A 23019-nucleotide genomic window follows, 5' to 3' on the forward strand; every position below is an offset into this window, starting at 1 on the left:
GGAACCTTTTATTTTATAATCCTGAAATCTCTGAGAACACTTAGAAGACAGAAGTCAGAACTACAGAGAGAATTGTCCATTAAAGTGAATGTGGCCCGGACCCTAATGTATCTTCATGGCAAGCTTTCTTAATTGATTATTGGCTGACTGGAGCTGGTTCTGTCCCTGAATAGGAAGCAATTGTGACGTCTGAGGAGCTGGGCCAGGATTTGGAGCATGTAGAGGTACTACAGAAGAAGTTTGAAGAGTTTCAAACTGATCTGGCTGCTCATGAAGAAAGAGTTAATGAAGTAAACCAGTTTGCTGCCAAACTTATCCAGGTGAGGAATAGTGTTGGTGTACATTGTTTACAGCATCAGGGGGCCGTCTAGGATGTCCTGATTCGTGAGTTTTAAAGGAATGGGCCACCTTAGCTTAATTTTGTATGCAAGTATTTTGCATGCACTGTGTGTGTGCCTGGAGAGGCTAAAGGAAGGTATCAGAGCCAATGGAATTAGTGTTAGAGACGGTTGCGAGCTACCCTGTGGTACTTGGAACTGAACCTGGGTCTTCTGCAAGAACAGCAAGTACTCATAGCCTCTGTCCCACCCTGTCTGATCCCTTTTTGTGTTTGAGATAGGGTATCTCTGTTACTCCTGGCTGTCCTGGAGGTTTGTCTGTGGACCAGGCTGGCTTCCAACACACAGGTACCTGCCTGCCTCCGCCCGAAGTGCACCACCATACCCAACTACGATCCCTAGTTTCTATAGTAGTTTTATAGTACTAAAGGTTTTATAAGTTTTATAGTACTGTAGTTTTATAGTACTATAAGTTTTATAGTACTACAGATTTTATAAGTAGTTCTTACAAGTGTCTTAAGAGTTTTGTCTAGATGTAAGTAAAACTTCATTCTGATTGTCCCTAAGTAAGGACATGCTTTACCTTGTGGCCCTGGGCAGGAAAGGCAGAGCTCATTTGATTTCTTTACTCCATCCACTTTGGGGCTGAGCAGGATGAACTTGTCTCTGGGTTTTCTCAGACATTGAACCAGGGCATGGTAGTAAATTCCTACCTAATTCTGGCAGGTATCCATCAGTAGAGGATGGCTCTTCTTTCTTTCCTGCTGAAGCTTTTCTGGGCTCTGAGGGCCTCTAGAAGGATTTGATAGTAAATGGGTTCTCCATAGGTAGCTCTGGAGGCCCTTAAGAGGGACAGAGACAGCTAGGTTTGATGACATCTGTTTCCTGCCCTGGGATGCTGAGGCAGGAGGATTGTGGGTTCAAGACGAGCCAGGGCTACTGGTAGACCCTTTCTTAAAACCCAAAAAAGGAAAAAGAGGGGGATGGGGTGGGCAAAACCACCTTTCTCCATTGCTCCATAAGAACTGTTTTCATATGATCCCCATCTGCTATTCTGCCATTCAATATGCTCTGAAGAAATCAGGATCAGGCCTTCGGAAGCAGGGCTTTTTGCTTGGGGTTGGGGGCAGAAAGGAGTCTACTGAAGGAGTTCAAATTTTAAATTTCCAAGTCTTTGGCGTCAATACATTTTCCATTTTTAGTCAGTGTTTGAGAGGATAGCAGAAGTACACAATAATATCTTGTCCTTGTAGAGAGCCAGTGTCATCTTCAAGTCCCAAGCCATTGCAGAGTCATGCTGGGCAAGAGGCACTAAGCCTCACTGTGCAATACTCAGTACTCAGTACCCAACCTGCCCTCTGCATATAGAGAAAACAAAGCTCTGTAATGTTCGTGGGGGTGGGGCAGGGTCTTAGTAACAACTTCTCCCCTGTCCTCGTCTGGGAATAAACTTTGGCCCCTGAGAGCTGTGTGTCTGGCAGACAATGCTTAGCTGCTGCTCACAGACACTTGAAATGCTAGGGTTTTTTTGAGCATTTGAAGTAAGGGGAGTACATTGATGAAGTTATGCTAAGTGAGACCCAGTGTGTCTGTTTTTGTTGAAATTTTCATTTACTAGATGTACTTCATTTTGTGTATAAATATCTCGCTTGCATGTATGTGTGTGTGCCCCATGTCTTCCTGATTCCCATGGAGGTCAGAAAAGGACATTGGATCCTATGAAACCGGAGGTAATAGAATTGTGAGCCACTGTGTTGGTGCTGGGAAAAACCTCAGTCTTCTGCAGACCACCGAAGCTGTTAACCACTCAGCCATCTCTCCATCATCCCCAGTGTGTTTAATGCCTGGAGTGAACAAGCATACGCACAACAACATTTGGGCGGCAGAAGCAGGGGAATCACTATGCAGCCTGGTCTACACAGCAAATTCCAGGCCAGCCAGGAATAATATAGTGATATACTGATACTGTCTCAAAAAGAGAAAACAGCAACAAAACCTGGTACCAATATTTATAACTCTGTACAGGCTCAGCATACTCTCCAAGGAATAGAAAGTCTATTTAAAGTAGGTGCTCTCTTGAGCTGCAGTTCCTTCCTCTCACAGACCTGGGCTTCTTTATGGTGTGAAGACTTGTGCTCTTGAACCAAGTCCAGAATAACCTGCAGGGGCCAGAGGTGGCAGGCAGATCGGTTCATTCTCTTCCCTGTTTAGGAGCAGCACCCGGAAGAGGAGCTGATCAAGACCAAGCAGGAGGAGGTGAATGCAGCTTGGCAGCGACTGAAAGGCCTGGCTCTTCAAAGGCAGGGGAAGCTCTTTGGTGCTGCCGAGGTTCAGCGCTTTAACAGGTACTAGGGCTGTGAGCACAGGGTAGAGCGTGGACTCTGGTGTCCCAGTGCTCCTGAATAGCTGCATACCTGAGTTGACTGGTTCCTCTTCTGCAGGGATGTAGATGAGACCATTGGTTGGATTAAGGAGAAAGAGCAGTTAATGGCCTCTGATGACTTTGGCAGAGACTTAGCAAGTGTTCAAGCTCTGCTTCGGAAGCATGAGGGTCTGGAGAGAGATCTTGCTGCTCTAGAGGACAAGGTGAGTTTGTTTGTTTTTGGTTTTTCTGACCACGTCTCATTGTGTAGTTCTATCTTGGAACACACTGTGTAGACCAAGCTGGCCTCAGACTCAGAGATCTGCCTGCCTCTGCCTCCCAAGTCCTGGGATTACAGGTGTGTGCCACTACACCTGGCCACAAGGTGGGTTGAAAACCACTGATTATGTCAGTCGATTAGCAAGGGCCGGAGAGCGATGCTGATAGAATCTGTTTCTAGGTGAAAGCCCTGTGTGCCGAGGCTGACCGCCTGCAACAGTCACACCCTCTGAGTGCCAACCAGATCCAGGTGAAGCGAGAGGAACTAATTACCAACTGGGAGCAGATCCGAACTCTGGCCGCAGAGAGACATGCACGGCTTGATGACTCATACAGGTAGCAAATGATGTGGTGGTGCTTAGCAGTCAGAGTGACTCTTGTATAAACAGGAGAGGTAGAGGGTCAATTTTAGGGACAAAGAATATATCTGCACCCTGCCAGGAATCACCAATTGTAAAAGTTACTTTTTAAAAAATTACTATTTATTTACATTCCAATGTTGCTCCTCTTCTCTGTCCTCTCATCCCCAGTCCCCTTGTCTCTGAGAGGTACTCCCCCCCCCACCCCCATAAGAGTAATTTTTACTCTGAAGATCGAATTGTCATCTTGGAGGCTTATTGCTGAATAAGTTTAGCCTTTCTGGCTCTTTGTGAACTCTGGCTGGATGATTCAGCTTAGCTGTTCTGGCTTAAACTCCTCTCCAAGCTGACTGATTCAATCTGGCTTCTTTCAGCTTCCAACTGAATTGTTCTACTCAGCTTCAAACTAACTGACTAGTTAGTTTGTTCTAATCTTCTGACTCCTCCTTATTCTCTGGGTTCAGCTGCCTCTGCTGACCTGCACTGAACTCACAAATGAATTTAACTCCACTGCACTGTCTCCCGGCTGACTACTCTTCTTCCTGCACTGCTTTTTTTTTTTTTTTTTTTTTTGGTTCTTTTTTTCAGAGCTGGGGACCGAACCCAGGGCCTTGCACTTCCTAGGCAAGCGCTCTACCACTGAGCTAAATCCCCAACCCCCTGCACTGCTCTTAAATAGCCTCCCTTTCCTGTCTGTTCTTGTTTGAGTTAGGCAGAGCCTATCTGACTCATTCTCTCAAATCTTTCTCTGATTCATCACTTTGTCTGCCCCTCAATTAGATGTCCTTGTTTGGGATTCAAGGTGTGTGCTAAGGGTATGTCTTTATTCCAATCAGAATGGATAAAGGTGTGGTATATCTGAATACCAACCAGATCACACAGACCTAGAAAGTCATGATCAGAGCAGCCACGTTACTGGATTAAAATTCCTCTACAACCAATAAGAAAATAGGGTGCTTTCCCTGATCTACATTACAATTATTTTAGAGAGACTTTCAGCTTTGTAGAGTGTAGTATTTATAACTTCATAAATTCTGTCCGCTCTTGTTTACTTTGACTGACAGAATGAAAATACCTCAGAGCTGTCAGCACCATGTAGGATAGCCTGTTACAACTCAGTAAATGAACTGGAAAGGTAACGAACGCTTCTTGGTCACCTTGAGTTGGCCCAGAGTATAGCAAGGAAGTTAGAGGTGCAAGTCAGTGGCAATGACAAGCCAGGACAACATAAGGAGACCCCATTGCAAACAGCAAAAAGAAAGGAAGAGAGAGAGAGGGGGGAGAGAGAGAGAGAGAGAGAGAGAGAGAGAGAGAGAGAGAAGAAAAGAAAAGAAAAGAAAAGAAAAGAGAAAAGATGGGGCCATTACATCCCAGAGCAGCAGAACCTGTTTTTCTGAGAGCACCACTGAATGTGACATACTTTTGAATTTCCCAAGGCTTCAGCGCTTTCTTGCTGACTTCCGTGACCTCACGAGCTGGGTGACTGAAATGAAAGCCCTCATCAATGCAGATGAACTGGCCAATGACGTGGCTGGTGCTGAGGCCCTGCTGGACAGGCATCAAGAGCACAAGGTAATATTTCCAGGATTTTCTACATCTGGACACATTAGCCTGTGGTGGGACAGGACTCTGCTGTTTGGGAACCCTGTAGTCAAAACTGTCATCTCCCTCTTGTACAGTCTGCTGTGGGTTTTGCTTTTGGGGATCTCCTTGCCTGCTTCCAGCGCAGGATTCAATGTTATCCATGAGGGCCGAGAGAGAGGCAAGCCTTTTCTACTTAATGGTGCTTCTACTTTGCCTGCCCATCTGCGCTGTCTGAGAAATATCTGTCTAGAACTGTGATTGATGGTGCTCAACTTTAAACCGAGGACTGGGAAGGTATAGGCAGAAGGATCAGGGATTCAAGGCCAGAATGGGCTATATAACAGGGTTGAAGCTAGCTTGTACTCCAAGAGCCCCTGGTTTTTCAGTTTTTTTTTTTTTTAAAGCCTATTGAATTTTATTGTTAGTACAATTAACTTAGATTATTTTTGTTTTGTTTTGTTTTGTTTTTTTTTATTCTGGTACTTCGCCAAAGTATGTTATATTGAAGACTAGCTGTTATTTGGTTAGGACTCAACTGGTAAAGTGCCTTAAGGGCAGCATGAGAACATGAGTTGAGTCCCAGTACTCACATAAACAATAGCCTGTTAAGCTCGCCTGTAGTCCCAGTGCTGGGAATGGGGAAGCAGGGGCATCACGGGCTTCACTGACCAACCAGACCATCAGAATTAGCGCTAGATTGAGCGAGAGACTGTTTCAAAGGTAAGCTGGTGATTTGATGTAGGAACACATAGGACGTTAATGTCTTGCCTGTGAACACAGGTGAGCACACAACATATAAAACACTGACTGTTAGAAAGGTCACAGAGTAGTGACAGGAAAGAAGTATTAAATGCCAACAGGGTACTTGACAAGAAAGGCTGCACCGGTGTGTGTGGAAAAAGCTGTAAAACTTGATAAGCAGACTTGAAGACAGTGTATGTTTTCTCTGTTGTAAATAATCCAGGCTTAAAAGTGTGTGTGTGTGTGTGTGTGTGTGTGTGTGTATGTGTGTGTGTATGTATGTCCCATAAAAGTAAAAACAACCGGGGTTGGGGATTTAGCTCAGCGGTAGAGCGCTTGCCTAGCGAGCACAAGGCCCTGGATTCGGTCCCCAGCTCCGAAAAAAAAGGAAAAAAAAAAAAGTAAAAACAACCGTAAAAGGAGAAGCTTAGATCTCCTGGGGTATGGAGGAGTAGGTAACAGTGCATGTGGCACACAGAAGAAAGGAGCCAGCAGAGTGAGGGGTGGAGGACAGTAACAGGAGCAAAGCGTAATGACATGGATGTAGGACTTGACTAATTGCCTCATAGATAACATCAATTTCCTCCCTCCCCTCACCTCACCCCTAGACAGGCTTCTCTGTGTGGTCCTGGCTGCCCTGGAACTCGTTCTAGAATAGGCTGGCCTCCAGCTCTGCTCTACTCAAAACTCCCTCTGCTGCTCGCATTAAAGGTGTACGCCATCCCTGCTCAGCTTCAAAGAATTAAAACATAAAAGTTGTTAGGTGGTGCAGTTTTAATACCAGCGCTCGGGAGGCAGAGGGATCTTTGAGTCCCAGGCCAGCCAAGGCTAGACAGTGAGATACCATCTCAAAAAACAAAAACATGGGCTGAGTGTGGTTGCACAGGCCTTTTATCTCAGCATCGGGAGGAAGAGGCAGGTGGATCTCTAAGTTCCAGGACAGCCTGGTCTATAAAGTCACAGTGCTACACAGTGAAACCCTCTCTCAAAAAACAAACAAGACAAAACTTGTTTATTGAAAGACATTAGAGGGGTTGGGGGTTTAGCTCAGTGATAGAGCGCTTGGGCCCTGGTTTCGGTCCTCAGCTCTGGGCAAAAAAAAAAAGAAAAAAAGAAGAAAGAAAGACATTAGAAAAAGACGAAGAGGGGTTGGGGATTTAGCTCAGTGGTAGAGCGCTTGCCTAGGAAGCGCAAGGCCCTGGGTTTGGTCCCCAGCTCCGGAAAAAAAAAGAAAAAGAAAAAGATGAAGAGGGGCTGGGGATTTAGCTCAGTGGTAGAGCGCTTACCTAGGAAGCGCAAGGCCCTGGGTTCGTCCCCAGCTCCGGAAAAAAAGAACCAAAAGAAAAAAAAAAGAGAAAAAGATGAAGAGGGGCTGGGGATTTAGCTCAGTGGTAGAGCGCTTACCTAGGAAGCGCAAGGCCCTGGGCTCGGTCCCCAGCTCCGAAAAAAAGAACCAAAAAAGAAAAGAAAAAAAGAAAAAGATGAAGAGATAAAACCAAATAAAATGATTTAGGTAGTGCATGGCTGAAGGGATGGTTTTTATAAGTGTAGACATTCAATGCAGTGCTATCAAAGCCCAGCAGAATTGTGAGTGTCTGTAATGAGTAAGCCAAGTGCAGAAAAACGAAGGCAGCTTTGAGGAGCATGGCAGAGAAGGAAGGGGACTCACTTTCTCACTTCACAGGTACTGTAAAATTGTAGTAAGTAAACCCATAATGCACAGGAAAGAAACGGATGGTAAATAGGAGAGCTTGTGTATGTGAACTTGTAGCAACTTGACTAATGGCACCTGGCCTGCAGACGGGACACACACACACACACACACACACACACACACACACAAACAGACACGCACACACACAGCATTTCTCAGTTGGCACCTAGTTGTTTTTAATATATTATTACTTAAGCTGGTAGTTAGGAAGCACCCTGGACCTTCTACTCTGTTTCTTTTCTCAGCAGTTTTACGTGTTACAATTACTTGAAATTCAACAACTTAGTGTTATCTGCCCCGAACTCCACCAAGCAGTGTTGGAAATAATGCTGTCTCTCTTACTCTACAGGGTGAAATCGATGCTCATGAAGATAGCTTTAAGTCTGCAGATGAGTCTGGGCAGGCCCTACTCGCTGCTGGTCACTATGCCTCAGATGAAGTGAGGGAGAAGGTAAGGTAGTGAAAAGGGGCTTAAAGGAGAAAGGCAAGACCACAGAGAGCTTCTGTATCTCTGTGGCCAGTTAGGGACCCAGCACCAAGGAAGAACATTTCTAGCCCAAGACTGCCACAAAAGTGTAGCTTTTTCCTGGTATGTGGTTGGTCATATTGGCACACACCTTTAATCATAGCAGTAGAGAGAAGAGGCAGGCAGATAGAGCTTTGTGAACTTGAGGTCAGTGTGGCCTACCATAGCAAGCTACAAACCATATGACTATACAAATCCTGTCAGGAGTCGAGGAGGGACGTTGTATGTATATGCGTGCAAACACACATTTGTATGTATGTAATATATTGGAACAAGAAACTTTTTCAAGCATGCATGACACATTCCTTATTTTTAAAGTACTTTGTAGATAGTCAGTCCTGCTGTAATAGTTGGTATGACTAGGAGACAGGTCGTTGAAAAGTGTCTCAGGCACTCGGGAACTTATTTAACAGTTTGTGATGCCCACTCAGTTGGCAGCTCTCATTCGAGAGTCCTATTGCATAGTCTCCCTTGCAGAGTCTTTCATATATCTGTCAACTTGACAGTTTGGTGCAGATTGTTTATGATAACATGACAGTAAATTCTAGGTTAGTCAAGATGGGGTTCTTGCAGAGAGCACACACATGCCCACTCTGGTATTTCTGTATTTCATGTTATAAGCTTACTTACATTAAGTGCTATTGCACAGAGAGATGCCTAAAGGCCAGCATGAGGAGTGGACTATTCTGGGCAGCCTGTGTCTCCCAGAGCCAGAAGGTAACTTTGCTTCCCGTTCCCCAAGCTGAGCATCCTCTCTGAGGAGAGAGCTGCCCTGCTGGAGCTGTGGGAGCTTCGGAGGCAGCAGTATGAGCAGTGCATGGACTTGCAGCTCTTCTACCGAGACACTGAGCAGGTGGACAACTGGATGAGCAAACAGGAGGTAACGTTTAGCAGGCGCTGCGACCAGGGAGCCACGGGGTCTTACCCTGCTTCTCCAGTGAGTGCTGGTTGTGTGCCAGGACGTGGGAGCCATTTCAGTTTTGCAGAGAGTAAAGAAGGGAACTAAGCTCGTTTCTTTTGGCCCCATCTGCCTCTGCCAGCAAGGCCCTTAGAAAAGATTTTTGGAGTACAAAAAGGATTTCTAAACATTATAGTTTGACCTTGTGTGTAACCTCAATGTATGAAAAGCTGTAAGAGCTGTGCGAGAGGTGGGGCTGGGGCCCGTTTGCATTCTCACTCAGAAAGCTCTGGCGGAGGGTCACAGGTTTGATGCCAGTTGGGCTAACCTTAGAGAGTTAAAGAATGTCTGCACTGCATAGTGAGACCACATCTCAATACCCTCCACACTTAAAGGACATTCTTTGTAAACTGCCTGATAGAACATACAGTAAGTATTCTTTCCCAGTGTTCCTGGTTGATTTTTAACAGAATCTACGGAGACTGGACTTAGCAATAGTAATCCCTAAGCTTAATTGCATAGAATCTTTTCTGTCTGCGCTTTTTTTTTTAAAGATTTATTTATTTATTATATATAAATACACTGTAGCTGTCTTCAGATACACCAGAAGAGGGCATCAGATCTCTTTACAGATGGTTGTGAGCCACCATGTGGTTGCTGGGAATTGAACTCATGACCTCTGGAAGAGCAGTCGGGTGCTCTTAACCGCTGAGCCATCTCTCCAGCCCAAAGGATGCTATGGCTTCTGAGTTAGCAATTATTTTTTTTTTTTTTTTTTTTTTTTTTTTTTTGGTTCTTTTTTTTCGGAGCTGGGGACCGAACCCAGGGCCTTGCGCTTCCTAGGTAAGCGCTCTACCACTGAGCTAAATCCCCAGCCCCTTCTGTCTGCGCTTTGCCAAAATCTCCTTTTGCTTTCAGGCTGTAGTGAGTACAGAGTCCACGGTGCTCACACTTGATTTCCTCTCTCCAGGCATTCCTGCTAAATGAAGATTTGGGTGACTCCTTAGACAGTGTGGAAGCTCTTTTGAAGAAGCATGAGGACTTTGAGAAATCTCTCAGTGCCCAGGAAGAAAAAATCACAGTAAGATCCTCCTTGTCACGTGATCACAGACGAAACTGAATCCCTTTCAGAGAGGTTTGGGAATTCCGTGCAGGGCACTCCCAGGACAATATAAGACCTCACAATCACACCCTCTCATCACTTTGCACTTGTAACACAGCTTTATGGAGCAGAATTAATTGCTTAATGGAAACATCCTAAATTGAGATGTGCCTGTGACTTGACACTACCCTAGTAGAAAGGGTAAGGCTGTTGACTGACATCTGACACTTGAGATTCTCATGAAGCAGGTCGTGTCTGTAGACTTGGCATGAGCAGTCTTGTATCTTGGATAAAATCAAGGAGAGTTTTCTATCATGGCCACTTACAACAATGATGCTCACGTGTGCAGAGCTCATGAGAACTGGAGACTTCTCCCCCTTCTCCTAAGTCACAGTAGCGTCTCTTAACATTTTAAGTTTAGGATTTTGTGTTAGTCTGAATTCGTGGCTATCCTAGAGTACATGCAGCCTGTGAGCCACAGGTTGGACATGCCTGTAGATCTGTGGATAAGCAATCAGCCAGCCGGGCCCAGTAGTAGGCATGTGTCACAGTGTGAACCTTCACTGATAGGATTAGGGTGCTTTGCCCAGCTTGGTGGTGCATGCCTTTAATCCCACCCTTGGGAAGCAGAGGCAAGTAAATCTCCTGAGTTCCAGACCAGCCTGGTCTACAGAGCAAGTTCCAGATCAGCCAGGGATACACAGAGACACCTTATCTTGGGGGGGGTGGGGGGAGGGAGAGAGAGTGTTCTGTTCTCCATAGTCCAAGATAGGGCTCAGTGCTCACAATGACAACTCTTGCCTTCCCTTCTAGGCACTTGATGAGTTTGCAACCAAGCTTATTCAGAACAACCACTACGCAATGGAAGATGTAGCCACTCGACGAGATGCTGTGAGTTCTCTGGGCATGTCATGCTCCTTTCTGAGATACCTGCTGCAGCTCAGTCGAGCCGTTCACCTTTTTGGAGAGTATAAAGTGGAGTCGTGTGATCTGTCTTCCAGCTCCTGAGCCGCCGCAATGCCCTCCATGAGCGAGCCATGCATCGCCGGGCACAGCTGGCCGATTCCTTCCACCTGCAGCAGTTCTTCCGCGATTCCGATGAGCTCAAAAGTTGGGTCAATGAGAAGATGAAAACGGCCACTGATGAAGCTTACAAAGTAATGATCAATGTGTCCTGTAGTACCTGTGTAGTAAGCTAAGTCCCCTTGCAAAAACCGTTTGGAGCTAAAAACAAAACAAAACTAAAACCACAGAGAGTCACGCAAACCACATTAGTCATAGATTGTCTGTTTTATGACTGTGAAGTAGCTCTGTATATCCGAGTTGAAGGCACAACCCTCTTCTCCTTTTGATTCGCAGGATCCGTCCAACCTGCAAGGGAAAGTCCAAAAGCACCAGGCTTTTGAGGCTGAGCTCTCAGCCAACCAGAGCCGTATTGATGCCCTAGAGAAAGCTGGGCAAAAACTAATAGATGTGAACCACTATGCCAAGGAAGAAGTAGCAGCTCGGATGAATGAGGTCATCAGTTTGTGGAAGAAACTTCTAGAGGCCACAGAACTGAAAGGTAGGAGAAAATAGATGATAGAAAAGTGGTTGGTGGGGCTGGGGATTTAGCTCAGTGGTAGAGCGCTTACCTAGGAAGCGCAAGGCCCTGGGTTCAGTCCCCAGCTCCGAAAAAAAGAACCAAAAAAAAAAAAAAAAAAAAAAAAAAAAGTGGTTGGTGATAGGAATGTTTGGAAAACTAAATACTCCTCTCTGGCTTAGTGTTCTAGGACCAGACACTACCCAGGAAAGGCAGGGTGATAACTTTGTTGTTACGAGTTACTTGCTATATAAGCATTACCTGGCTTGGGTTCTCAATACTTCGGTCATTTGGAAAGTGATCATTGGGAAAATGTGATTAAAAGCAATGGTTGGGTAGAGACGCAGAACCTTCCTACCTAAAATCACAGTTTAGCAGCTAGGCAGTGGTGTCGCGCACCTTTAATCCCAGCACTCAGGAGGCAGAGGCAGGCAGATCTCTGAGTTCAAGGTCTATAGAGTAAGTACCAGAAGAGCCAGGGAAACACTGTCTGGAAAAACTATCAAACAAGTCACAGTTAACTGTGAGTCAGAGATAGTATCTTATGGAAGTAAAGATGTTTTCCAAACAGTCTCTATTTCAGTCTGTAGGACGTACAACAGAGGTTGTACTGGAGGTTTCCCTCCACTATTTAGTAATACTGTATAGTGATTTCAGATCTGATCATAATCCTTCACCGGGATACACATTGTCTAACAGAAAAGTAAACCTGCTTTACTGAACAGGAGTCAAGCTCCGAGAAGCCAACCAGCAGCAACAATTTAATCGCAATGTTGAGGACATTGAGTTGTGGCTGTATGAAGTTGAAGGTCACTTGGCTTCAGATGATTATGGTAAAGACCTCACTAATGTCCAGAACCTCCAGAAGAAGCATGCTCTGCTAGAGGCAGATGTTGCTGCTCACCAGGTAGGTGGGAAATGGGGACCTAAAAAGGGGCGGGGAAGTGCTGAATAGGAGAAAGATGAATGTTGAACATTCCAAGGTGGAAAGATGAAATCTGTGACTGTCTTACAGAGCTCTGTGCTTCTGCTCAGTGTTTAGCTCTCTGGAAGCCTAAAGTGAGGACAGGCCATGGCAGAACAAATGTTCTTAAAGTAGGACAGTCACTGCTGTTTTCTTTTGTGTTCTGATGAATCCTCATTCCCCAAGTACTAGGCTGGACAGGTGCAGAACAGTCTCTCTGGAAGTTGGTTGCAGTCTTCAAACCTTATCCTCCTGTTTCCAGGATCGAATTGACGGCATCACAATTCAGGCCCGCCAGTTCCAAGATGCTGGCCATTTCGATGCCGAAAACATTAAAAAGAAGCAAGAGGCCCTTGTAGCTCGCTATGAGGCTCTCAAGGAACCCATGGTGGCCCGGAAGCAGAAGCTGGCAGATTCTCTTCGTCTGCAGCAGCTCTTCCGAGATGTGGAGGATGAGGAAACCTGGATTCGAGAAAAGGAGCCTATTGCTGCGTCCACTAACAGAGGTTAGTGTGTCTGCGCCAGGCAGAACAGGCCATTACCACATCCCATACATAAGGAGATGAATCTGAGGGAGAGAGATGGAAGGAAGAGCCCTGTACTGCAGCAGTGGTGGGAGACCATTGTTGACTGTTAGTTGCCGGTTGATGAGGGACTGGATTCTGCTTTTAGGCAAAGATCTTATTGGAGTCCAGAATCTGCTAAAGAAGCACCAAGCTTTACAGGCAGAAATTGCTGGCCATGAACCTCGCATCAAAGCAGTGACACAAAAGGGCAATGCCATGGTGGAGGAAGGTGAGTGTGGTCAAGCAACTGGACCTGCTTTTACTCTTTATATCTTTCCCCTGTTGGCATGGAGTACATGGACCTGGGCCCCATTGATGAGGCCAAGGCTGAGTCCCCTTCTCACGCTGTTGTATGAGTCTGCCCAAGCCTCACCATGTGATTTTCAGTGTCATGTCAGTGTACTCCACATCACCCTTCCAGGCCATTTTGCTGCTGAGGATGTGAAGGCCAAACTGAGTGAGCTCAACCAGAAGTGGGAGGCACTGAAAGCCAAAGCCTCCCAGCGGAGGCAGGATCTGGAGGACTCACTACAGGCCCAGCAGTACTTTGCCGACGCCAATGAAGCTGAGTCCTGGATGCGGGAGAAGGAGCCCATTGTGGGCAGTACCGACTATGGGAAGGATGAAGACTCTGCTGAGGTAGCTCAAGCCTGGCCATCACATGTACTTGGGAAATGGGCCCAGCCTTAGAGTAGAAAGCATGGTAGTGGAAAAGATATCGTGGGAAAGGTAAACTGTGCGCAGCTGCTGTGTAAAGTGTCGGGAGTCTTTCTGACTTTTTATTTTGGAAGTTCAGAATCAAAAAGAAGAGCCTGTCACCTACCTTCAACTGTTCACATGTGCCGTTGTCTCATTTATTCTGTCACGTGCATGCAGACATGTAGTCAGACCAGCACATACAAGCATGCCCACACCAACACCTGTGTAGACTTAAGAATGCATGTACATGCAACACTCAAAACATACATGCACGAATATACACTTGTCTTCTTTTTTCCTAACCATCTGTTTTACTGTGACTCTTACATTTGGTTCTCAAAGGGCTAGTTGTAGTGTTCAGACCTACCTCTCATCAAAACCAGAATGAGAGCCAGCACTAGGCCTCTGTTCACTAGTGCAGCTTATATACAGTTGTGGATTCCATTCCCAGTACCAAAACCTCCTTAGACGAGTTGAGCCTTCACGTGAACAGTCTTTTCCCCAAGAGTGCTGTTAGTAAGGAGGAACAAAGTAGCTGTATAAAGAGGGGTTCTCAAGTACTGGGGGGGGGGGGGCTGTTCTTTGTGTGTCTGTAGTATTCAGATACATTGTAACCAAGTAAAACAAGGGGAAAGGGAGACTGTAACTCAGCAGTGTTTCTTCTCTGAAATTAGAAAGGAAAAAGAGACAGGTAGCAAGATGGCTCAGTGGGGAGTCATTTGGCTCAAGCCTCTTGACCTGAGTTCAATACCCAGACCCATACGGTAGAATCAGAGAATGACTTCTGCAAATTGTCCTCTGACCTCCACGCTTCTGCCATGGTGTGTGCACACACACAGTGAAGTAAGTGGAAACCAACATGAGTGGGGGAGTTTTCACAAGGTCCTAACCCCTCTAGATAAAAGGCTATAAGTGATCAGTAGCTGCTGAGAGGAGGACAAGCTCCCACGTAGGGTGGTCAGGAGGGACACAACGTATGTGTGGGCAACAGTAAAGGTATTCCGCAGTCGTGTGACGCTGTAGTGACTGTATGTGTAAAACGTACACTGTAGAGGAGTTGGTCTATGGGAGCAGCTGGAGGGGTAGTGAAGATGAAGATCCACTACTCATGTTTGAGCTCAAAAAAATTCTAAAGTACATTATACAGAATATTAAATACAGAGTGCACAGGAGAGACAGCAGTTCTATCTTCCCATGGCAAAGGGCCTTGAAGAAAGACATGGCCTCACGTGTCATGTGTTTGGTTTCAGGCTCTGCTCAAGAAGCATGAAGCTTTGATGTCCGATCTCAGTGCCTACGGCAGCAGCATTCAAGCTTTGCGAGAGCAGGCTCAGTCATGCCGGGTATGCAGTGCTACGGGAGTTCTAAGGGACTGAGGGCAGAGATGGGCTAAAGAAACTGATGGACATGTGGGGTGGGGGGTAACATTCTTTGGGTTTGTTTCTTTATGACAGGGTCTCACAGTGTAAATGAGGCTGGCCACCTCCCTCCAGGTTGTTCAAGTGTTGGAATGCTGGGATTAAAGGTTCAAACCACCATATGTGCCCTAGGCAACATTCTTCTTATACAAAGGTCCATTGTCGGCACACTTGAGAGTTTTTGTTTGATTGAACCCCCGCCTTTTGATATTTTAATAAGGGGGTCTCACTTTGTAGTCCAAACAGGTCTCAAGCTAATTAATCCTTCTCTTTTGCCTTCTCTAGTGCTTGATTTATAACTTTGAGCCACTATACCTGTATTATTGAGTAAGAGTAACACATTTGTTCGACAGCTTGAACAAATATTTTTTTCTGGTAGCTTCAGTAAAAAGCTCTCAAGCGGTTGTGTGTAACCAGTGCAAACATTTAATTCCAGCACTCAGCCCTCAGGAAGCAGAGACAGCTGGATCTCAAGGCTAGCCTGGTGTATGTAGTTCTAACCACTAGAACTGAGCTGGCTCTTTACGAAGCTCTGTTTCGGCTCTAAGGCCATAGCTGGCTGGTGGTGGAACACACTGTTTATCCCAGCACTTGAGAGGCAAAAGCAGGCAGATCTCTGTGAGTTCCAGGCTACACAGAGAAACCTTGTCTTAGAAAAAAAAAACCTCTTATAAGTGTGTATTCGAAGACGCCAGTCGAACGTTGGCCTGTTGGGGGCTGGAGAGATGGCTCAGTGGTTAAGAGCACCGACTGCTCTTCCAGAGGTCCTGAGTTCAAATCCCAGCAACCACATGGTGGCTCACAACCATCTGTAATGGAATCCAATGCCCTCTTCTGGTGTGTTTGAAGAGAGTGACAGTGTACTCATATACAAAATAAATAAATAAATCTTTAAAAAAAAAAAAAGAAAGAAAAAAGAAAGTTGGCCTGTTGTGTGCTTGAGTGATAGATGGCATTTAATCATTTTCCCTTTCCTTTGGACCGTTAGCAACAAGTGGCCCCCATGGATGATGAGACTGGCAAGGAGCTGGTCTTGGCTCTCTATGACTATCAAGAGAAGAGCCCTCGTGAGGTCACCATGAAGAAAGGGGATATCCTCACCTTGCTCAACAGCACAAACAAGGCAAGGCACAAGGCACAGGGTGCCCCGGGTTTGCATCAGCAGCAGAAAGCGTACTCTGCTGATACCGTTGGGTAGAATGGGAAGAGATACGGGGGTTACTTTATCAGTTACTCTTTTATCAGAGCCACATGTGGTTAGGGTAGTCCTGCATCCGTCCTCCTGAGTCTGATGTATGCAGGTAGGGCCAAGAGCCACCCACAGGATCATCAAAAGTATGTGGTGAACACCTTCCCTTCTGAGCCATGGACTGTTGGCGCCATAACTGGTACTGTTGGCAGTGGTTATTTGTGGTGCTGCCTTAGGAAGGCAGGGCCTCATGGATGCCGGGCATGTTCTATACCCTGCATGTACATGAACACACTTGCAGCATACACAGAGACACAAAATTGAAAAATTAAAAAAAAAAAGGCCAATGTGAGGTCTGTCTTCCTTGGAAAAAAGAATCTGCTCTCAGTCCTCTTTTCTTTTCTTTCTTAGGACTGGTGGAAAGTGGAAGTGAATGACCGTCAGGGTTTTGTGCCAGCTGCGTATGTGAAGAAGCTGGACCCCGCCCAGTCAGCCTCAAGGGAGAACCTCCTGGAAGAACAGGGCAGCATTGCTCTGCGGCAGGGGCAGATCGACAACCAGTAAGGACTCGAACACAGAGCACAGGCTAGACAGCACCGGGGCTTAATCCAGTCCTCAAGCCAGATAGACTCAGCATCTTGGGATCTCTGGAGCCCCGTGTCGTCTTTTCTATTTCCCTCAAGTCTCCTAACCCACCAGCCTCCGTTTAGAGCCCAGATTCTTGACTAATACCTCAATCTCACTTGGTTTTTTTCTGTGTTTCTGAGCTGCTTTTTCTAAAGCACGTTTTATTGCTTGGTACAGTGTTAGCCTTTATCTTGTTGACAAGATTCTTTTTGGGTTGGATTTTCAGATATCTTACCCCTTGGCTCTGCCTCCCTTTGGACAGCTGCCTGGGGAGCTGCTCTCTCTTCCTTTGCATTCAGAGAATGCAATTTACTTTTTAGGCTGGTTTTCTTCATATCATATAGATGATTCCCATGTTGCCCTTGTCTGTCCTTTAGTGCACACCTTGCTCAGCTGATGAAATCAGCAGTTTTGGGCACATGGGGATACCCAGGAAGTGTATTCCTAAGTCCAGTAGGGCTTAAAGTAAGAGAGCTTTATTATGTTAATGATCTTGAAATGACAAGAGCCATTTGTACACTCGCAGATTCTTTACTTTTACTGCATGGCCAAGGAGACACTGGGTTTGTGTTATTATCACAGACCTGGGTCATAAATACAGGAGCACAAATACTGATGGAGATAGTGTTACTGAACTGGCTATTGGAGTCAGCACTGTCCTTCAAGTCTATTTTGTCCCCTGGCCTTGCTCTGTGCAGTAAGTGTTTGCAGTACAGGGAATGCTGCCTGACATGTAGCAGAATTGTCAGGAACATGAAGGTAAACTAACCCTCTCATTTAATTTTCCTGCTGTTTCTCCCCTGATTTCATTCATGGCCTGGGCTGCTTCTAAGAGCTTTTGAAGGATTCCTATGTTTTTCCCACTTGAAGCATCTGCCATCGTGGCACCAGTCGGAGCTGCTGCTTTTCATTCCCAGAGATTAATCCCACTAATGTGTGCATGCTTTTGCTGTACCCCCTCTGTGCAGGACACGCATAACTAAGGAGGCCGGCAGTGTATCTCTGCGTATGAAACAGGTGGAAGAACTGTGAGTAGGCGGAGAAGCTGGCTGAGTTCCCATGTCACTGCTACACCTGTCCATCCCCCCTGCCGCTCCTCTCCAAAGCGCTTTCCATTTAGAATGAGGTGGTGCAGGGGACCTGCCACATCTGCACACAGCTTCGCTGTCTGTGGGAGAGCTCTCAGTGGAACGGCTCTCCCTGGTTGCTTCTGCCCGCTTGTGTTTGGAACGGTGTTGGTTCACTCTGTGGTAGAGCAGGAGCAGCGTCTGTCCTCCATAAACCTGCAGCCAGTTCTGTTGTATTCCTCAGTAGGGAGGCAGTGAAGTGTGGCTTAGAGCTTAGGGGCTCTGATTTCTGGTGATTTAGTACTTTTTGTTTGGGAAGCTTAGATTTAGTGATGATTTTTCAGAGTTTTCTTTAACTTTGAATTTCATTTCTTACTCAGATTTGTCATTTTTGTGTCTTGAAAGATAGTGGTAGTTCAGCTTAAATCTTAGTTCTCGTGGACTAGAAAATTCTTTTGATTCTTCTTAGGTCTTGTAGGTGATGGAGTTGCGTACAAACCGCAGGCTACCTGATATTCTCTCATTGCTCAAAAGTAGATCGCCATGGAAATGCCCTGCTGGTCACAGATGGTGACAGATGGAGCATCCTGTATTGGGCTGTATTGAAGCTCTTATCTCCCCCTTAGGGGCTGCTCAGAAAACTATAAAGCCAAGAAAATCCCTTCAATACATTATGTAGTTTCATCTTTATGTAGCCTCATCTCATCTCTCCAATACAGTCGCATGAACCTTCTGTTTCTGTGCTAAGTACTTGGTTTTAGGCTTATGTGATCATAATAGTGGCCAAGTGCACCCGGGGGTAAGTGTGCCTGGGCTATGGTAACTCACCCCGTTCTGCCCAGCGTGTGCTTATCCCCAAGGCTGTAGTTTGAATGCCTAGACTCCCCATCTCCATGTGCTCTGATCCTTTGTTGCTAGGCACCTTCATTACAAACTCATGCCTTGGGTCACATCTCAGATGCCTAGTGGCTGTCCTGTGTTAGCATCCGTGATGAGCTAACTGCCTCCCTTGCCCATTGTGTTACCCCTGTTGACTTCTGTCAGGTATCAGTCTCTGCTGGAGCTGGGTGAGAAGAGAAAAGGCATGTTGGAGAAGAGTTGCAAGAAGTTCATGTTGTTCCGGGAAGCGAACGAGCTACAGCAGTGGATCAACGAGAAGGAAGCTGCTCTAACGAGTGAAGAGGTTGGCGCTGACTTGGAGCAGGTCGAGGTGCTGCAGAAGAAGTTCGATGACTTCCAGAAGGTATGAGAAGTTTACAGCACAGCTGCAAAGTTATGTAAATAGCTTGTTCTTGGTACTGGGGGAGTGGCTCAGCAGTTTAGGGCATCCAGACAAGCCAGGTTCCATTCCCAGTACCCACATGATGGCTCGCAACCATCTGTAAGTCCAGTTCTAATCTCAAGGGAAGGCAATGCTGTGCTCTGTAGGCGTGTTTGTTTGTTTCTGGTAGTGGTGGTCTGTTAAGACACAAGTTGGCCTCTCAGAGTCACTGTGTAGCAAAGGGTGAGCTTGAACTCCTGCCGTCCCTCGCAGGGATTGCAGGTACAGCTGGAGATCACAATGCCTGGTTTATGCCGTGATAGGGATCCAACACGGAACGACATCTACATCCTTAGCCCCGGTTTGTTGTTTATTTGAGACAGCGTTCCCTTGTAGGCCAGGCTGGTATTGAATTTGCCCTGTAGTCCATGCCAGCCTTGACCTCCTGATGATATTGTCGTCTTCACCAAGTGTTGACCACTCCCAGTGTTCTACACGTTTTAAGAACCTTCTAGGGGCTGGGGATTTAGCTCAGTGGTAGAGCGCTTACCTAGGAAGCGCAAGGCCCTGGGTTCGGTCCCCAGCTCCGAAAAAAAGAACCAAAAAAAAAAAAAAAAAGAACCTTCTAGATTACTCAGTTGTTGTATCTTTAGTTTTTACAAAAGGACCATGCTAAATAGTCCAGACTGGCTTGGAACTCACTGTAGGAAGCAAGCTGTTATTTAGACGACATGTAGATTCCATATGCATGTGTATAGTGTGCCTTTGCGTGCGCTCACACACGCACACACAGTTGGGAGAGGCATCCTTAAGCTAAGCAGTAGTTAGGTAATGTGCAATCTCCATACAGTTGAATGACCAGCTGCAGCAAGGAGTGGAGTTTACCAAGGCTGAACCTTGAGGACGTTACATTCTAAGAAGATGCTGGGTGTGGTGATTGCATTAATCCCCTGTAATGCCAGCACTCAGAAGGCAGAAACAGATATGTGTTTCTGAGTTTGAGGCCAGCCTGGTCTACGTAGTTCTAGACCAGCCAAGGCTGTGTAGTGAGTCCCCTGCCTCAAAAGTTCCTATCACTGACTCTGAACTATCTGTGTTCACTTCCCTCTTACTTGCTACTGTGTGCCTAGTCATTGTGGCTTCTACTTTAAAGGATCTGAAAGCCAATGAGTCCCGGCTGAAGGACATTAACAAAGTGGCCGAGGACCTGGAGTCTGAAGGTCTCATGGCGGAAGAAGTGCAGGCCGTGCAGCAGCAGGTGGGTGTTGAGCTCTTCCTAGCCCAGTGGTCACACTTCATAACACAGGCGTGAGGCCCCACGTTCCACACCTCAGCGGTGGAAGGTGAATGTCTGTGGTACTCTCAGCTTCACATTCCTAAGTTCCGTAAATAGATAAATATCTTGCAAGTAAGCATTTGGTTTTGGAGTTTTGCTAGCCAGTGAGCCATCTTTTCAGTCTGTTGTCTGTGGCTGTTTCCCCGGTGCATTTTCTGTATGGGGTTCCGAAGCGTGTTTCCTCTGTACTCACTGCTCTCCTTTTCTCCTTGTAGGAGGTGTATGGTATGATGCCCAGGGTAAGTCACAGGCGTTCATAGAGAACTTGGATTTGGCAAGGATTTAGATCTTGGGAAGTATGTAAGACCAAGAGACCTCTTGTTGGCTATAATTTCTTTTTCCAGTCTTTACATGTCCCTGCTGCATGTTATTCTCCAGAACAGAAGTATGAGAGTTTTGATTTGAGTTTGTTATTAGACTTAATAAGCTCAGACTGGCTACAGTTATACAGTCCTTCTGCCTCGGCTGGGATCACAGGATCTTACCACCTACCTGGTCACAACATGCTTGGTCTTTACCTTTCTAAAATGTTTTCCCTGATAGTTTTCTATTATTTATATTTGTTCATTTTTTTTTTTCAAATAATTCTATGGGCATGGCATAAAGCAAGGAAGGTTTTTTTCATTCCTTCCGCCTCCTGCTGTGTTTGGAGAAAAAGACAATGGGCTGTAGGGTTGGCTCAGCAGCGGCCGGCCGTGTGCGGATGGAGCCCGTGCGTGCATGTAGACAGAACACTCGCGCACACACCTTGCCTAATGGGCAAAGAGGATTTGATGATTGCTTTCAGCGAGCCTTGGACAGGTTGCTGGGCAGTCAGATCTGTTTCAGAATGGCGAGGATGAGCTGTTGTGACTCCTGGGATCACAGTTGGTGACTGGGGAGGTTCTGTGCTCTATGACGAGGTTCTGAGCTCCTTTTTCTTTGACTAGGATGAAGCAGATTCCAAGACCGCCTCCCCATGGAAGGTAAGGACGCTTTTGCACGTTACTAGGTCCAGGTGTTCTGCAGGAATGTGCAGTGTCCTAGTTCTTTCTTGTGTGCCTTTTCTTGGTGTCTAGCTTGACATGAACTCTTTCCTTAGTGACTGTGTTCTGTTGCCTGTGGAACTAGGAGCCCTAATCCACAAAAACAGAGCACCCAGTAAGGGTAGACATCTTGATCCCAGAATACATACACTTCACCCAGGGAGTCACCGTCATCAGGTGTTACCCCACAGGATGACAGTCCCACAAAATTGATGTAAAAAAAGTAGTGACTGAGGATGGGAATGACAGTACACAGTCCAACTGACCTGCTCAGTAGCTAGAGGAAGCTTGAGATTAGAATGCTCCTTCTCCAGAGCAGGAGGGGAGGAGCAAGTTACCCGCACCACACTTGTCACTCTCAGTGCAGGGGTGGCCCTGCACCAGAGCAGCCAAGTCCTACCAGGAATGGACTGTGCTTCCAGCCAAGAAAACTGCACCAGCTACACACAGTTTAGATTTGCAGCAGCATCTCTTCTGGCTCAGCTCCGTGTGTGTGTGTGTGTGTGTGTGTGTGTGTGTGTGTGTGTGTGTGTGTGTGTGTGTGTGTGTGTGTGTGTAAGCTGTGTGGGATAGGACATGTTGAGGCTCCTTGGGTGTTTGCCAGTGTTGCTGAGAACAAAGCTCAGTCATGGGCTTGTTTCCCCTTTTCCTTCAGCAGTGCTGTCCCTTCTCCTTCAGGACATTTGGAAACCACAGCCTCATAATCACAGTAGCCATGGAAGGAGTCATTAGTATACCTCTGTAGTAACCAGATAGTCACAGCGCCTGGTGCTTGTAGATGTGTTTGTGTTTCTGGAGGGTTCTTTGGCTGGACAAGGAAGTTCACCGTCCATGATGCTAAGCTGCCCTTCTTCAGCTGCTGTCCTCAGGGTTTCACTCTCCCCGGGGTGTGCCTCACCCTGCAGCCACCTCCACTTAGCCTTTCTAGTAGTCTGGACTTCAAACACAGCCAGTGTCTGTGTAGGGCTCTGTGGATTGACTGTTGGGAGGTCACTGGTGTCACGAGCAGATATGTCTCTGAGTGGACAAGATCTTAATGGGTTTCCTATGCTCTCCTCTCACAGTCTGCTCGACTGATGGTCCACACAGTGGCCACCTTCAACTCCATCAAGGTAAGGAGTAGTGAGCAGCTACCCCACTTACCTTGCTTCTCTTCACTGTCTTCCTTTCACAACCATAGAGGGCTGTCCTTGTTCAGGAGCATGCTGTGACCAGGCCTACTTCCATGGTCTCAAAAACATCTCAGAAACCCAGGCCCTCATCAAATGCCTAGAGTTATGAAATAGCTTGATTATGTTTCTCGATCTAACCTCAATCTGAGCATGTCTCACTTTCCTATTGCTATGGCAAAACACTATGACCAAGGTGATTTATAAAAGAAA

The 23019-nt window shown here is 46.3% G+C and overlaps 1 protein-coding gene across 12 annotated transcripts in view; it reads left to right on the plus strand.

Moving 5' to 3' along the window:
* Positions 1 to 23019, plus strand: part of Sptan1 (spectrin, alpha, non-erythrocytic 1) — a 64540-nt gene that overhangs the window by 18014 nt on the left and 23507 nt on the right. For 6 of the 12 annotated variants that reach the window (XR_015683394.1, XR_015683395.1, XM_087654241.1 and 3 more), the window contains 24 exon segments: positions 174 to 320; positions 2550 to 2683; positions 2780 to 2924; positions 3161 to 3315; positions 4775 to 4910; positions 7727 to 7828; positions 8646 to 8783; positions 9772 to 9882; positions 10717 to 10794; positions 10905 to 11060; positions 11263 to 11467; positions 12211 to 12392; positions 12712 to 12955; positions 13122 to 13244; positions 13437 to 13654; positions 14965 to 15057; positions 16121 to 16255; positions 16733 to 16881; positions 17917 to 17976; positions 19060 to 19258; positions 20430 to 20534; positions 20828 to 20851; positions 21542 to 21577; positions 22702 to 22749. Coding sequence is in view for 8 of the 12 variants with exons in the window: in XM_087654241.1 (XP_087510367.1) it covers positions 174 to 320; positions 2550 to 2683; positions 2780 to 2924; positions 3161 to 3315; positions 4775 to 4910; positions 7727 to 7828; positions 8646 to 8783; positions 9772 to 9882; positions 10717 to 10794; positions 10905 to 11060; positions 11263 to 11467; positions 12211 to 12392; positions 12712 to 12955; positions 13122 to 13244; positions 13437 to 13654; positions 14965 to 15057; positions 16121 to 16255; positions 16733 to 16881; positions 17917 to 17976; positions 19060 to 19258; positions 20430 to 20534; positions 20828 to 20851; positions 21542 to 21577; positions 22702 to 22749 (3123 nt within the window). In the remaining 4 variants the exon portion in view is untranslated. 12 annotated transcript variants of the gene reach the window in all.

Source organism: Rattus norvegicus, chromosome 3, assembly GCF_021556685.1.
Source record: "Rattus norvegicus strain SHRSP/BbbUtx chromosome 3, alternate assembly SHRSP_T2T, whole genome shotgun sequence".
Classification (NCBI taxonomy): Eukaryota; Metazoa; Chordata; class Mammalia; order Rodentia; family Muridae; genus Rattus; species Rattus norvegicus.